This window comes from Sus scrofa, chromosome 6 (genome assembly GCF_000003025.6).
Source record: "Sus scrofa isolate TJ Tabasco breed Duroc chromosome 6, Sscrofa11.1, whole genome shotgun sequence".
Taxonomy (NCBI): Eukaryota; Metazoa; Chordata; class Mammalia; order Artiodactyla; family Suidae; genus Sus; species Sus scrofa.
Genome location: NC_010448.4, coordinates 976,889 through 988,974, shown reverse-complemented (window position 1 = coordinate 988,974; position 12,086 = coordinate 976,889). Strand labels below are relative to the sequence as shown.

General features: G+C 66.0%; 1 protein-coding gene across 1 annotated transcript; it reads right to left on the bottom strand.

Moving 5' to 3' along the window:
* Positions 5,978-12,018, bottom strand: RNF166 (ring finger protein 166). The gene is made up of 6 exons (XM_021093662.1): positions 11,763-12,018; positions 8,987-9,143; positions 7,872-7,984; positions 7,516-7,630; positions 7,328-7,435; positions 5,978-6,970 (listed from the first exon to the last, which is right to left on the bottom strand). The coding sequence occupies exons 1-6, from the start codon at positions 11,915-11,917 to the stop codon at positions 6,905-6,907; spliced, it is 714 nt and encodes a 237-aa protein (XP_020949321.1). The 5' UTR covers positions 11,918-12,018; the 3' UTR covers positions 5,978-6,904.

The following is a 12,086-nucleotide window of genomic DNA, read 5'->3' as shown; positions in this document are numbered from 1 at the left end:
GCCGCGAGGGTCAGGTCATTAGCATGGCGCGCCTCATCAGCCAACCAGCGCGCGGCGCGGCCGCGGCGGGGCGGGGCCGCGGGGCGGGGCTTCGGGCCACGCCCAGGACAGGTGCGCGGGCTGCTGGGGAGGGAGCGCGGGGCTGCGCGTCCACCCACGGGACTTCCCTGGCGTGTGCCTCGAGTCACACCGACCCCGGCGCCTGGCGCACCGACTCGCCGTGGACTGAAGGGCAGAGGTCAAGGCTGGGCGGCAGCCGAGCCCGGCTCCGTGCCCCACGTGGTGGGAGCGTCCGTCCGTGAAGCCCAGCCTCAGAGAACCCTGCTCCAGATGGTTACGCCCGCCCCCGCCTCCTGCGCACACTCGCGACGGTGGTTGCGGTGAGTACCAGCCCTGAGCACCAGTGCTGACCCAGCTGACCAGCCAGAGGGGCGCCCAGGCGGTCAGCCCGCCTGGGGGAGAGGGGCCCTCTCCAGGTGAGAGACAGGGCTTCAGAAGTTGGCCCCGGGCCGCCAAAAAGCTCATGCCGTGGGGGAAAGGACATGGCCTGGAATTCCAGATTTCCAGGGGGTTCAGACGTGTGGTTCTGGGACGTTTAGTCCCAGGGCAGCACATGTACCCGCAGCAGCAGCCCGCTGACCTGGGACAGCCTCGCCTCCTTCCCTGTCCCCTGGAGTCCGTCAGGGCCCCAAAGCGGGAGCCGTGCCTGGGTGTCGCGTCCTTTCTGGATGTGGATGGTGCCTGAGTTCAGCGGTCAGTGTCTGGGCACCAGGCCCCTGAGAGCCACCAGGTGATTTCATGGCCGTGCAGCAGGCCTGCCTTTAGAGGCCCTGGTGCCTCGTGGCAGCCTGGTGCTCTCTGCCGCCTGGAGGCCCCGGGGCAAGGTGGAGGCGGTGGTGTGTCTGCGGAAGAACTGTGGAGAGGGAGGCCACGCCACACAGGGTCTTAGGTTTGCAGAAGAAAAAGCAGGCTCTGAGGCGTTAGGCACTGGCTGGCACTTCCAGCCTCACACGGGTCTCTGCCGCTTGGTGAGGGCTCGTGGCAGTGCAGGCAGTGGTGCCCACACGGAAGAAGGCGCAGGTCTGCCCCACAGGTGAGACCTGGCCCCGTGATGCCGCGAGTGTGGTTTTCAGAGGGTAGGCGGGTGCTTGCTGCTTGTTCACCTAGCCTGTGGCCTCGCAGGCTGTTGGTCTGTTTCCTCCCTCCCTTTCCTGGCTCAGCTCAGACACAGAGAGCCCTGCCAGGACCTGGGCCAGCCCTGCACCACGCTGAACTTCCTTGCCTGGCCTCACACCGTGCAGCCGCTGGTCATGATGAGTCCTCAGTCCCCAGAGAGACGCTCTTGCGGGTGCCCTGGGCTCCTGTGGAGGACCTGCCACCCTCATCCTCCCGGCACCGGGGTCCCAGGGCCTTAGAGCACCTCTGCAGTAGGGTGCTCCGTCCTAGGGCCACCATAGCAGTTGGCCCGAGGGAAGCGTGCGGCCCCTGCTCAGAGCTGCCCCCGTGTGGTCACAGAGGCTCACTGTTCAGCCGAGACTCGCAGGACTGTGTCCCGCCCAGGCCGGAGTGGGACCTCACAGGATAGCCTCAGCTGCCGCTGACACCGGGTCTTCAACTGGGGTTTGGTACACACGTCCTGTGTGGTACTGGGGTTCCAGGAGGGGCTGTTGTCACTTCACATGCCGCTGTGACACAGTGGTCCCAGACGCCGAGCCGGGGAAGGTGACCTGGAGGCCGGGGGGACGGACCGTGGGTGCCTGTGTCCGCACGTGTGTGTGCGCGCTCGCGAGTGTGCAGGCCTGCACCCCGATGTGCACGCGTGTCTGTGTGTGTATGTGAGGTGGCAGCAGCTGCTCCGCACGACAGGGCTCAGGCCTCTGGCCGAGCCCAGGGCCTGCAGGAGAATCTGTTGGTCCAGGGCTCAGTTCCAGCCCTGAGCTCCACAGCGTCTTCTCGGAGCTTCCTCCCTGTGTGCATGTGGAGCTGGGCACTTGCAGGGCAGGGGGCGGGGGCACGGCTGCGTGGCTGTCTTCTCTGTCACCACGAGGGACCCGACCTCTGCTCATAGCCCTTCCACCTTCCGCACAGCCTGCGTTCGTGGGTCAGTGTCTGTGGCTTTCTTGCCCAGCTGGGGTGCCAGGGCCCTGACAGCCGAGGCTGGCTGGTAATGCGTCACCCCAGCTCACAAGTTTGAGGCAGCTTCTCCCAGGGAGCCTGAGCCCCACCCGAGGACAAGCCTCCCAGGTCCTCCAGCTTCTGTGGACACAGCCAGGCCTAGGGCAGGCTCTCTGGAAGCCGCTGACTGCGGCACCTGGAGTCCCTTCAAGGCACGTCCCGAAGGTGCCAGCAGCGGGTCTGCTTGGTCCAAAGGCACCTCTGTGGGCAGCTGCTCAGACTCTCGAGGTGCCCTGGTGGCTCCAGCACCCTCTGAAAATCTGTGAGGCAGCTGAGCGGCCATGATGGGAATTGTTTGGCTACCAGTCCCTTAGCCTGAGGCTCGGCGGGGGGCTAGCATTCCAGGGGAGCTCACCCCCAGCTCCCCCATCTCAGCGCGCACCGACAGCGGGCTGATGGACGGCGTAGGAGTGGACTTGCCACCCCAGAGTACGCTCAGGTCCTGACCCAGATAAGTGCTGGGATCCCACTTGGGAACGGGGTCTGTGCAGGTGTAGCTAAGATGAGGTCATTGGTGTGGGCCCTGATCCCATGTCTGGTGTCATGAGGGTGTAGGCAGGTCACCGTGTGATGCTGAAGGGTCAGAGGGATGCACCTAGGGGCCCCCGAAAAGGACAGAGGAGACCCTCCCTCGTGGCCTCCAAAGGGACCAGCCGGCCAGTGCCTGCCTCTCAGACTCCTGGCCTCCAGAACTGCGGCAGAGAGAGAGAGAGAGTCTGCAGCTGCAGGCAAAGTGGTGCCTTGTTTGGGCCACCCCCCGACACCCGCGCAGACCTGGCTGGGAGGCCTCAGGCCTGGGTTTGCCTGGCTGCCAGGAGGGGCAGCTGTCGGTTCAAGACTAACCACAGCCCTTCAGGGCCACGCAGGAGATGCGTTGAGTTTCTGGCAAAGGATCGCCTGGTGCTGTTTGCCCCCCAGCTGCCTGCTCTGGTGCCCTGCCTTCCTGTCCTGGGGGTGGCTCCGCCCAGGAAGCTCCCAGGCTCGCAGCTCCCTGACTTCTCCTCCCCGCTGGGGAGGAGCCCAGGCCCATCCACAGCCGCAGCAGGCCGCATGGAGGCCTCGGGGGGCTTGTCGAGGTGTGGTGTGGCCCCTCGTCAGCGGCCCCAGCGCTTTCCTCCCCCAGGAGGCGGACCGTGGGCCTAAAGGAGGAGACGGCGTCAGAGGGAGAGAGAAGCCCTGCCCGCTCCGCCGGACGCGAGGCCCGGGCCCAGGACAAGGAGGGGCTCTGGCCCTCTCTGGCAGGCGCCAGGATGCACGAGGGGAACCGAGTCCTCCTGTGTGTTTGCTCTTAGGCACCTGCCTGTGCACACCCGTATTTCCTGAAAGCATCACCGTTTTGCAGGCTGTCAGGAGCCCCTCTGCTGAGGGCCTGCCCGGCGCCCACGCGGCCACTCTGTGTCCACCGTGCTGCCACTGAGGGCCAGGGGCTCAGGTCAGCCGCTCCCTCAAGACCCAGGGTGACAGTCGTGGCCAGTTCTGGGATTCCCCAGGTCGTGAGGGCCCCAGCCTGGGGCAGACTCTCCATGCCCTGGGCATCCTGCTTTCAGAAGGGCTGGTCGCCTGTCCCCTTCCTGATGGCGGAGGTTGCAGATTCCAGGGCACCCAGAGGCACCTTTTGGGTGGCAGGGTGTGTGTGGACCTCCGGGCCTGTTGTGTGACTGGGGAGGAGAGGGCGTGTAGCCTGCCCTCCGGGACCCGCGGTGTCTGGGTCTGGCTTCGAGCCGTGGACATAAGCTGTGGGGTGGCCTGTCCTCGGGCACTCAGCCTAGAGCCGGGGGTCCAGAGCAGGGGGTCACTCGCACAGGGTCAGCCCCAGCCTGCAAGTTCAGCCTTGCCCCGCCTCCCTTTTCCTCCCGATGGAGAGCAGGTCCCGCGGGCTGCAGCCCGAGGCGTCCCTGCTGGGCCCCGGGGTCTGCCGACGGCTAGCCTCCTTGCGCCCCCCTGCCCCGTATTGGGCTTCACTCTCGTGCCCCACCCTGGCATCTGTCCTAGATGCTGAGTCATCGGGCAGTTGTGACTGTGTGTCCTGTGCCCGAGGTGGAAGGGACGAGCAGGAGGCCACGTGGATACTGCCCTGTGGCTCTCGGCAGGTGTCCTCAGGCGGACTGTTGGAGTGTCAGGCAGCATTAAGATGGACCTGCCCACACCCTGTTCCTCCCAGGCCTGAGTGGCCGCAGCCAGGAGCCCTCGGTGAATGGCAGGTGCTGAGGCCTCCACACGGTGCCACGTGCAGACGGTCACCCGGCCATCACCTCCCCAAGGGCATTGGTGAGGTCAGACCTGCCCAGACAGCCCCAAAGCTGCCCCTGGGACTCCAAGGGCCCCGGGGGTCCTGACGGGAGTGTGAAAGCAGCCTGCCCTCTCCCCAAGCTGCCGGCGGGGCGGGTGCGGGACAGGCCTGGCTGGTGGCCCCGGTGGCGAACAGACCTGGACCAGCCCCGCTCTGAGGGCTCGAGGCCTGACTGGGGATGGACATGGGCTGGCGCGGCAGCCCAGAGCCACGGCCACTCTGGGGAGGAAAGGACAGGTCCCGGATGAAGGCAGGTGCGGTGGCCCTGGGAGCCCCGCCCTTTGGACTGTCAGGCTCGGTGTCGTCCCAGGGGACTAAGGTGCTGAGCTGGAGGGTGGAGACAGGGTGGGGCAGCATCTTACCTGGCATCTGGAGCCCAGCTGGTCCCAGCGATGCCCAGCTGGCTCCAGGCCCCAGATGACTGGCCGGTGCCACCCCGAGGCTCCCCTGGGTGCTGATGGGCCCTGACCCCTCTGCCCCTCAGTGAGGCCTGGGAACATGGCCTTGAGTCTGCACCTCTGGGGCCAAGGTGCCAGCCCCCCACCTCCTGCACGAGTGGTACCCAGCTCTCTCTCCTGCCCCATCAGCCCTGGGGGAGCCAAGGATGGACCCGGAGGAGCCGTGTCAGGGGCCTCCTTCCAGAAGGTGGCAGCACAGATGGGCTGACGGTGGCCAGTGGGGTCACGGAGCGGTCGGAGGGGAGGGTGGGGTTGGTGGCTCCTAACAAAGGCCTCTAAAGGGGGTAACTACAGCCCAGGCCACTGTCCCCTCGGGTGGGTGCACGCTCGGGACACTTCTCCAGTGGTAAAGCTCAGCTGACCCACCTTCTCCTCAGAGAAGGCTCCGGCCTGGGGAAGCAGGGCTGGCCCGGCGGGAGCACGGCCGCACTCCGATGGGCAGCCATCAGGACCCCGACTGCAAAGTGAGTCCTCTCACTTTGTAAAGCCCCACAGGGACTGAGGACGGCAGGGGCCCGTGGCATGGGCGGTGGCCGCAGATCACCGGCTGGGTGAACCTGCCAGAGGAGGGCTGGGTGCTGAGCTGGCAGGCTCAGGGCTGAGGGCACGCACTGGGCCACAAGCTGAGGAGCGCCTTGAGCCAGCAGCGGGGAGGGTGGCACCACAGGAGGACCAGGGACAGGGGCCTTCACTCCAGGGGCGTCCCAGGGCCCCCCAGCCCCCTCTGGGCCCCGGGACCCAGCCTGGGAACGTGCCCGGTCTGCCAGCCTCCGGGATGCGAGAGCCACCACCCAGGCTGGTCACGGGGGAGGCAGACTGGCCGGGGGGGACGGCCTGGGGGAGGCGGCAGGACCGGCTGGGGCCCCAGCTCAGCTCTTCCCAGACGTGGCAACGTCCCTGTAGGCTGGCTGCCTCTCCCGGCAGCCGTTCCCCGGGGGGGGCCTGAGGCCCGCCGTGCCCTGGGCCGCACGCCTACGCGCCTCAAGCAGGGGATGGTGCAGGGAACCCCGTGTACGGCACCTGCTGAAGGAGACACTGGCCAGGGCGCAAGAGATGCTCTGAAATGTTTTAATTTTTTTTACGACAGCAATAATTTATGCCATGAACCAAACAAGAGTGCTGATGAGCAGTTTTTGGCCCGGGCCCCCTGTGCTCTGCTACCGCTGGGTGTGGCCCTGCCCGCAGCGGGCCGTGGTCAGCTCTGGAACAGTGATAGCGGGGCGGAGGCCAGGATCCGGTGGGAGGAGGCCCCTGCACTCTGGGGAGGCCAGGGGCAGGCCCAGCCGCCGCCGCAGGTGGCCAGGCGTTGGGATTTCTTCCTGCTCCTGTCGCGGGCAACGGACAGAGCAGCCACAGGGACCTTGGGACATGGTGAGGTGACCTGGGGACACAGCCACCCCGGTCCCTGCACAGAGTGAGACCCTGCCTTCACTGTGTCAGCAGCAGTTGCCCCGCCTGTGCCTCTGCCAACCCCTGATCCCACAACCATTCATTTTTGATTTTTTTAAAAAATATAATTTTGTAAACGTTCCATAAAAATACTATTGTTCCTAGTCAAACACAGGTATTGCGACATGAAGAGTAACTGCCGTGTCTCTGCTTCTACAAAATGTGAGAAGTTAGCCCAGCGGGTAACGTAGAAAAGTGCCGGAACCTCTGGGTATCACAAAAGCCGGTACCGAGGGCACGAGGCCGGACGCCCCCTCCGCGCCTCCCTGCCCGGCGGCCGGAGCGGTCCTCTCCGCGGGGGGAGGACGGCATGGCTTTGAGACAGACGCTGCGCTCTGTCTAGGCGGCCGGGCCGCGAGGTCACCTGCTCGGCCCGAAGCACCGAGGAGTCGGTGCGACTCAGCAGGAGCCCGGGCGGTGGGATGGCGCGGCCTCTCCTCCTGCAGCCGTGAGGCGCGGTCCCGGGCAGGCTCGGGCCCCAGGGGGCTGGTGGGCCCTGTCCCTGGAGGCGAGGGCTGGCGCCGCGGCCCCTTCAGTTCTCGGAGAGAGACAGGGCCAGGGCGGCCTGGAAGGCGGCTTCCTCATCGATGCTGTAGTCCTGGAAGACAGGGGGGCGCACGGTCACGGGGTGCCCGGCGCCCTGTGGCGACTGCTCTGTGGGGACAGTGGCTGTCCTGAGCGCGACGCCCAGCGGCCCAGGGCCATGCGGACTGTGCGGGACGTGTGGGCGGCATGGGAGCTGTCCTTTCCCCGCAGACTCAGGAGCAGGGCTGGAGGCTGCGGGCGCCCAGGCGGAAAGCCTCTGAGGCGCTTCCCCAGCAGGCGCCAAGATGGGCCTGTGCCCCGAGGCCCCGGGGAAGGAGAGCCTGCTGGCCTGGTGACGAGGGACCCACAGGACAAACCCAGAGCCCTGGGCCCTAGTGAGCTGGGAGAGGGCGTAGGGCGGGCCGCCTACCACGAAGGTGTCATAGGAGAACTTGTGCCGGTGGAGCAGGTGCTGCAGGAAGTTGGCGCTCTTGTAGCTGGGGTCACCCCAGGGCATGGCCGAGCAGATGGGGCACACCTGGAACAGAGTGGCAGTGAGCCCACCGGGCCCGGGCCTGGGGACTGGGGGGCAGGGAGCTGGGCGGCGGGCGCGCTCACCACGCGGTTGGGGTCGCTGCGGTGGTTGTCCACACAGTGCCTCACCAGCTCCTGCTGGTCCAGGTTGCGGGCGCCACAGTATGGGCAGGTGAAGGTGGACCTGTTGGGGACGGCGCTGGGGCGGGCGGAGGGTGAGTGGCGCTGACCACCTTTGCGGCCCGTGGCTGCCGTGGGGCCCCCGCTCGCCTCCGCACGCCCGACCACTGACTCCTGCCTGGCCAACCCCTGGCCCCGCTCCTTCCCCGATGGGGCCTGTGTGGGGCCAGCGCTGCCCTGCTGGCCTGGGGCCTCCACAGAGCAGGCGCGGCAGCCCCCCGCCTCCCGAGGGCAGAGGGACGCCCGGCGAGACGGCCTACCTGGGGATGGGCTGGGACGTGGGCACCACGGGGACGAACTTGGGACAGCTGGCCATCTGCTCCTGGACCTTCACGCAGGAGGCGACGTGCACCCTCATCTTGGCCAGGGTCACCTAGGAAGTGAGAGGGTGGGTCAGGCGGCGCTGGCCGGGCCTCAGGCTCCAGAGGATGCGAGGGCAGCTGGCGAGCAGGGCCGCGAAGGCAGGTGCCAGGGGCCCCTGGCGTCCCTGCTGGACAACGGGCACGGGAGGGAGACACAGACTCAGGGCCCTGAAGGCTAATGAGCTACAGCGGGAGGTGACCCGGGCTCCAGCCACTGGACAAGAGCAGAGCCCTGCTGGGGTCTCTGGGGGCTGCAAGGGGCAGGGAACAGAGAGGGTGTTTATTTGGGAAAAATCCCCCTCACAGTGGGAGCTGACAGACAAAACTCTCCTAGCCATCCGGCCACCCGAGAGACGGCTCGCCAAGAGGGAAAACCAAACAAAACCACCTCCTTGGCTGCCCGAGTCGCCTGCTTGGACTGAAGGTGGGAACCGGCTCAGAACGGGGCAGGGAAGGGACGCACAGGTCCCGGGAGAGAGCCAGAGAGACAGCACGGAGATGGGGAGACAGACGGAGACAGAGAGGGCCCCTCGTGGTGAAGCTCAGGGCACCCCTGGACATTCAGACCTTTGACCTTGAGGACAAGGCAACCGGGGGCCACCTCCTACTGTGCTCAGTCAGCAGAACTTGCCAACCTGAGAGGTGGTGAAATCTAAAACCTGAGTTCAGACTCCGTTTCCCAGCTGGGTCCCGGGAGGTGATGTGTGTGCGTGGGGGATGCCCGTGTGCAGAACGGACACGGCGGGCTGGCGGGTGAGAGGCCCGAGGCCACGGAGCCACGGGGCGAGGCACACTGGGGTGCTGAAGCTGCATCCGGGTTGGGGATGCTGCAGCGCAGCCGTGTCCCCGCAGAAGCCACAGCTCAGAGCCCAGGCCGCGGGGTAGAGGACAGGCGGCAGGGCCCACAGGGAGCGTGGGAGCAGCGGGTTGCTCAAGAGGCAAGGAGCCAGCGGTGCCAGCTCCTCCCTGCAGTGGAGAGCCGCTCCCGGTCGGGAAGGCCCTGGGGTGGATACCTTCTTACTGCAGCCTCGGCAGGGCGCCTTGTAGGACGAGAGCTGCTTCTCCACGTGGGTGGCCTTGTCCACTTTCTTGGGGTCGAAGGGCAGGCGGCAGAGCGGGCACAGGGGGGATGGCACCTGCAGGCACGGCTGGAGGCACTCCCCACAGAACCTGCAGGCAGGGCACGGCCTGAGTTCTTCGGGCTGGATCACACTGTCTGGCTGCAGAGGGCCCGTGACCCTGCCTAGCCGTGGGTTTCTGGGCCCCCTGCCGAGCCTGCGGTGTGGGCCAAGCTGTAGCTGTGACCCCCAGGCTGCAGGAGGTGGCCCAGGGCTCAGCCTGCCTGTCTCACTGCCACGTGGCGATGACGACACCTCAGGGGGTCCAGGGGGACCCTGGAGGCCTTCCCCTCCCTAAGCTCTGGGGCGGAAAATCACTAACTGGTGGGCGGAACCCGCAGGCCCAGGGCCCAGGACTCACTGGATGGGGCAGGGCCAAAGCTGGCCAGAGAGTGTCACCAGCCCTGGGTCACTGCCCCCTGCCCAGGAAGAAGGGCTCTGGCTTGGCCTGAGCAGATGCGGGGTGACGGAGGGTCTGAGGCAGGCACCCAGGCTCCTCTCGGTCCTGAGCTGTTGGCTCCGGCGCTGGAGCTGCCGTGTCATGAAACACAAGTCCGGGCATCCTGCGTGTGCTCAGGATGAGCAGCCTCCAGCGGGAGGAGGCAGGACGGCCCCCTGCCCGCCACCGCTCCCGGGCCGTCCCCAAGGATCTGGAGGCCTGGCCTGTAGCTCTCAGGAGAGGCTTCATCAGAGGGTTGTAAACAAGCCGAGCAGCTTCTGGTTCCGGATGCGGCTCACCGCCCAGGATGTCCCAGACTGAGACCGTAACAGGCTCCCTCTGGGGCCTCGGGGGGTTGCCTGGGGTCACTTCCACGCTCTCCACCGAGGGGCCTCCTGCCCCAAAGCCCTGCCTGTCACCTGTCCCGTCTGCCTGGTGCTGGAGCAGTAGTATCTGCCCCCGTCGGGGCTGCTCTCACCACCAGAAGCCGATTTTGTGGAAGGGAACTGCTCACAGACAGGGCACCGGGGAGGGGAAGTACCAGACCATCAGCAGACTCGCTAAAGGAAAACACGTGCCTCCAAATCTTTCCTGTTCGTTGTGTTCACACGGGCCTTCAAGACACTGGATGAGAGACTCAGGGAAAGTAAGAGGCAGAGGGGGAACAGCCAGGAGGTTTGTTTAAACCAGCAGGCAGAGTCAGGGAGAAATTCTTTTGAAGGCAGAAGCCAAGAAGAGACACTTGCAGGACCAGTCTTAGAAACAGGAGGAGGGATCAGACTACGCCAAGAAAGGCCTTGGGGGGAGAACGGGGGTACAGAAGGATATGCTTTCACAACAGTTTGTGTGGGTCTGTATTCCGAAAACCACTTTTTCAGAAAACACTTAATCGGAAAAAGCGAAAACAGATTTGTGCTGAGCAGAAGAGCCAAACCACCACAGCCCAGCGGGGCTGGGTGAGTGTTGAAACCAACTGAAGCCTAGGAAAGGCTTTCTAAAATTAGGCCCCGGGACAGCCCTGCAGTTCCCTCAGGGACGGGCTGAAAGATGCCGAGCAGAGCTTACAACACCCACGAGTGTGTGCTTACAAGAAGGAAGCTCTGCGCAGAGGCCGCCCCGCCAACACCTCACAAACGGCCTGGAGAAGGGACACACAGTGCACCTTCAGGACAAGCCCGCAGGGCTCCCTGGGTGTGAGCAGGTGCCTGTCCTGCCATGCGCATGCTGTGTATGTGTGTGCGTGTCTGCGTGTGCAGGCTTCCCAGCTCCTGACACCATGGATGCCACCTCCCTGGGTGATGAGCAGCACACACTCAGCAGGTCCAGCTCCTTCCAGGTTAGCTGGCTTTGTTTGCAAAATGTGCTAGGGCCTCCTACCAGCCTGGGTGCACTTGGCCCCACCTCTTCAGCAGCTCTGCTGGCAGCCGGGCCCTCCTGCCCCCTCTCCCCACCCTGCTAATTTCACTCAAGAGCTGTATTATTCAGAGCTCAGGAGAGCTGGAGAGCAGGCACTCTGATCTCGGCCCCCTCCCAGCCAGGCTGGCAGCTCCCAGAAGACTGGAGTGCGGTGCTCATCGGGAAGGAGAGCCGCATGCTCAGGTTTCCGTTCCTGAAACCACCGGGTCCTGGCACAGCTGGAAACCTTTAACAAGGTGTGTGGCACCTGGTCTCCTGGGGGCCAGCCTGCATGGCTGGTCAGTGATGGATGAGACCCAAGTTCTCCATCAAAACAAAACAGCATCAGACTCCAAACAAGCCTATGCCCCAACTTTAGGGAACTCCTCTCCTCTGCAGTCAAGACAGGCAGACAGCGGGTCCGAAAAAGAGTTGACAGCAAAAGCTACAAGACATTTATTTACAACTGTCCACCCCGGTCTCCACGGGACCAGATCGAAGGCGACCGGCGCAGAGTTCGCGCCTGCTGCGCTCTGAGTCCCCAGGGAGGCCTGCCGAGGCCGTCAGCGGCCCCCGGGGCACCCGACACCGGGCAGGGCTGCTGGTCGGCCCGGTCTGACAACGGAGGGGTCGGGTCGAGAGCCCAGGGCGGGCGGGCAGGAGGCTGGGCTGAGGCGGATGAACGCGCCCCAAAGGGCAGAAACGGCTCTGCCCCAGGGGCCCCGCGCCCTCCCGCCCCCTAAGTTCTCCGCGCGCCGGGGCTGTGCCAGGGCGGCTGCAGGGCCCTGCCCGCGGCGGTGCCCGACCCCGCGGCCTCCTGAAGGCCGGCGCACTCACGTGTGGCCGCAGCTGCCGATGGCCACGGGCCGGTGGTAGACCTCTAGGCAGATGGGGCAGCTGTACTGCGCTTCCAAACCGCTGTCGCCGCCCGCAGGCCCGCCCGGTGGCTGCCGCTGCTGAGCGGACGCCACCAGGCTGCGGAACATCGCCATCCCGGGGCCGGCCCGCCGCCGCCGCCGCCGCCGCCGCCCCTGTCCCGGCCCTGCCCGGCCCGGCCAGCGCGTCACAGCCGCGACGGCGCCGAGCTGACGTCACAGGGAGCGCCCGTCCCAGACCCTCGCGTCACAGTCGCGCTGGCGTCTCGGTGACGTCATAGAGAAC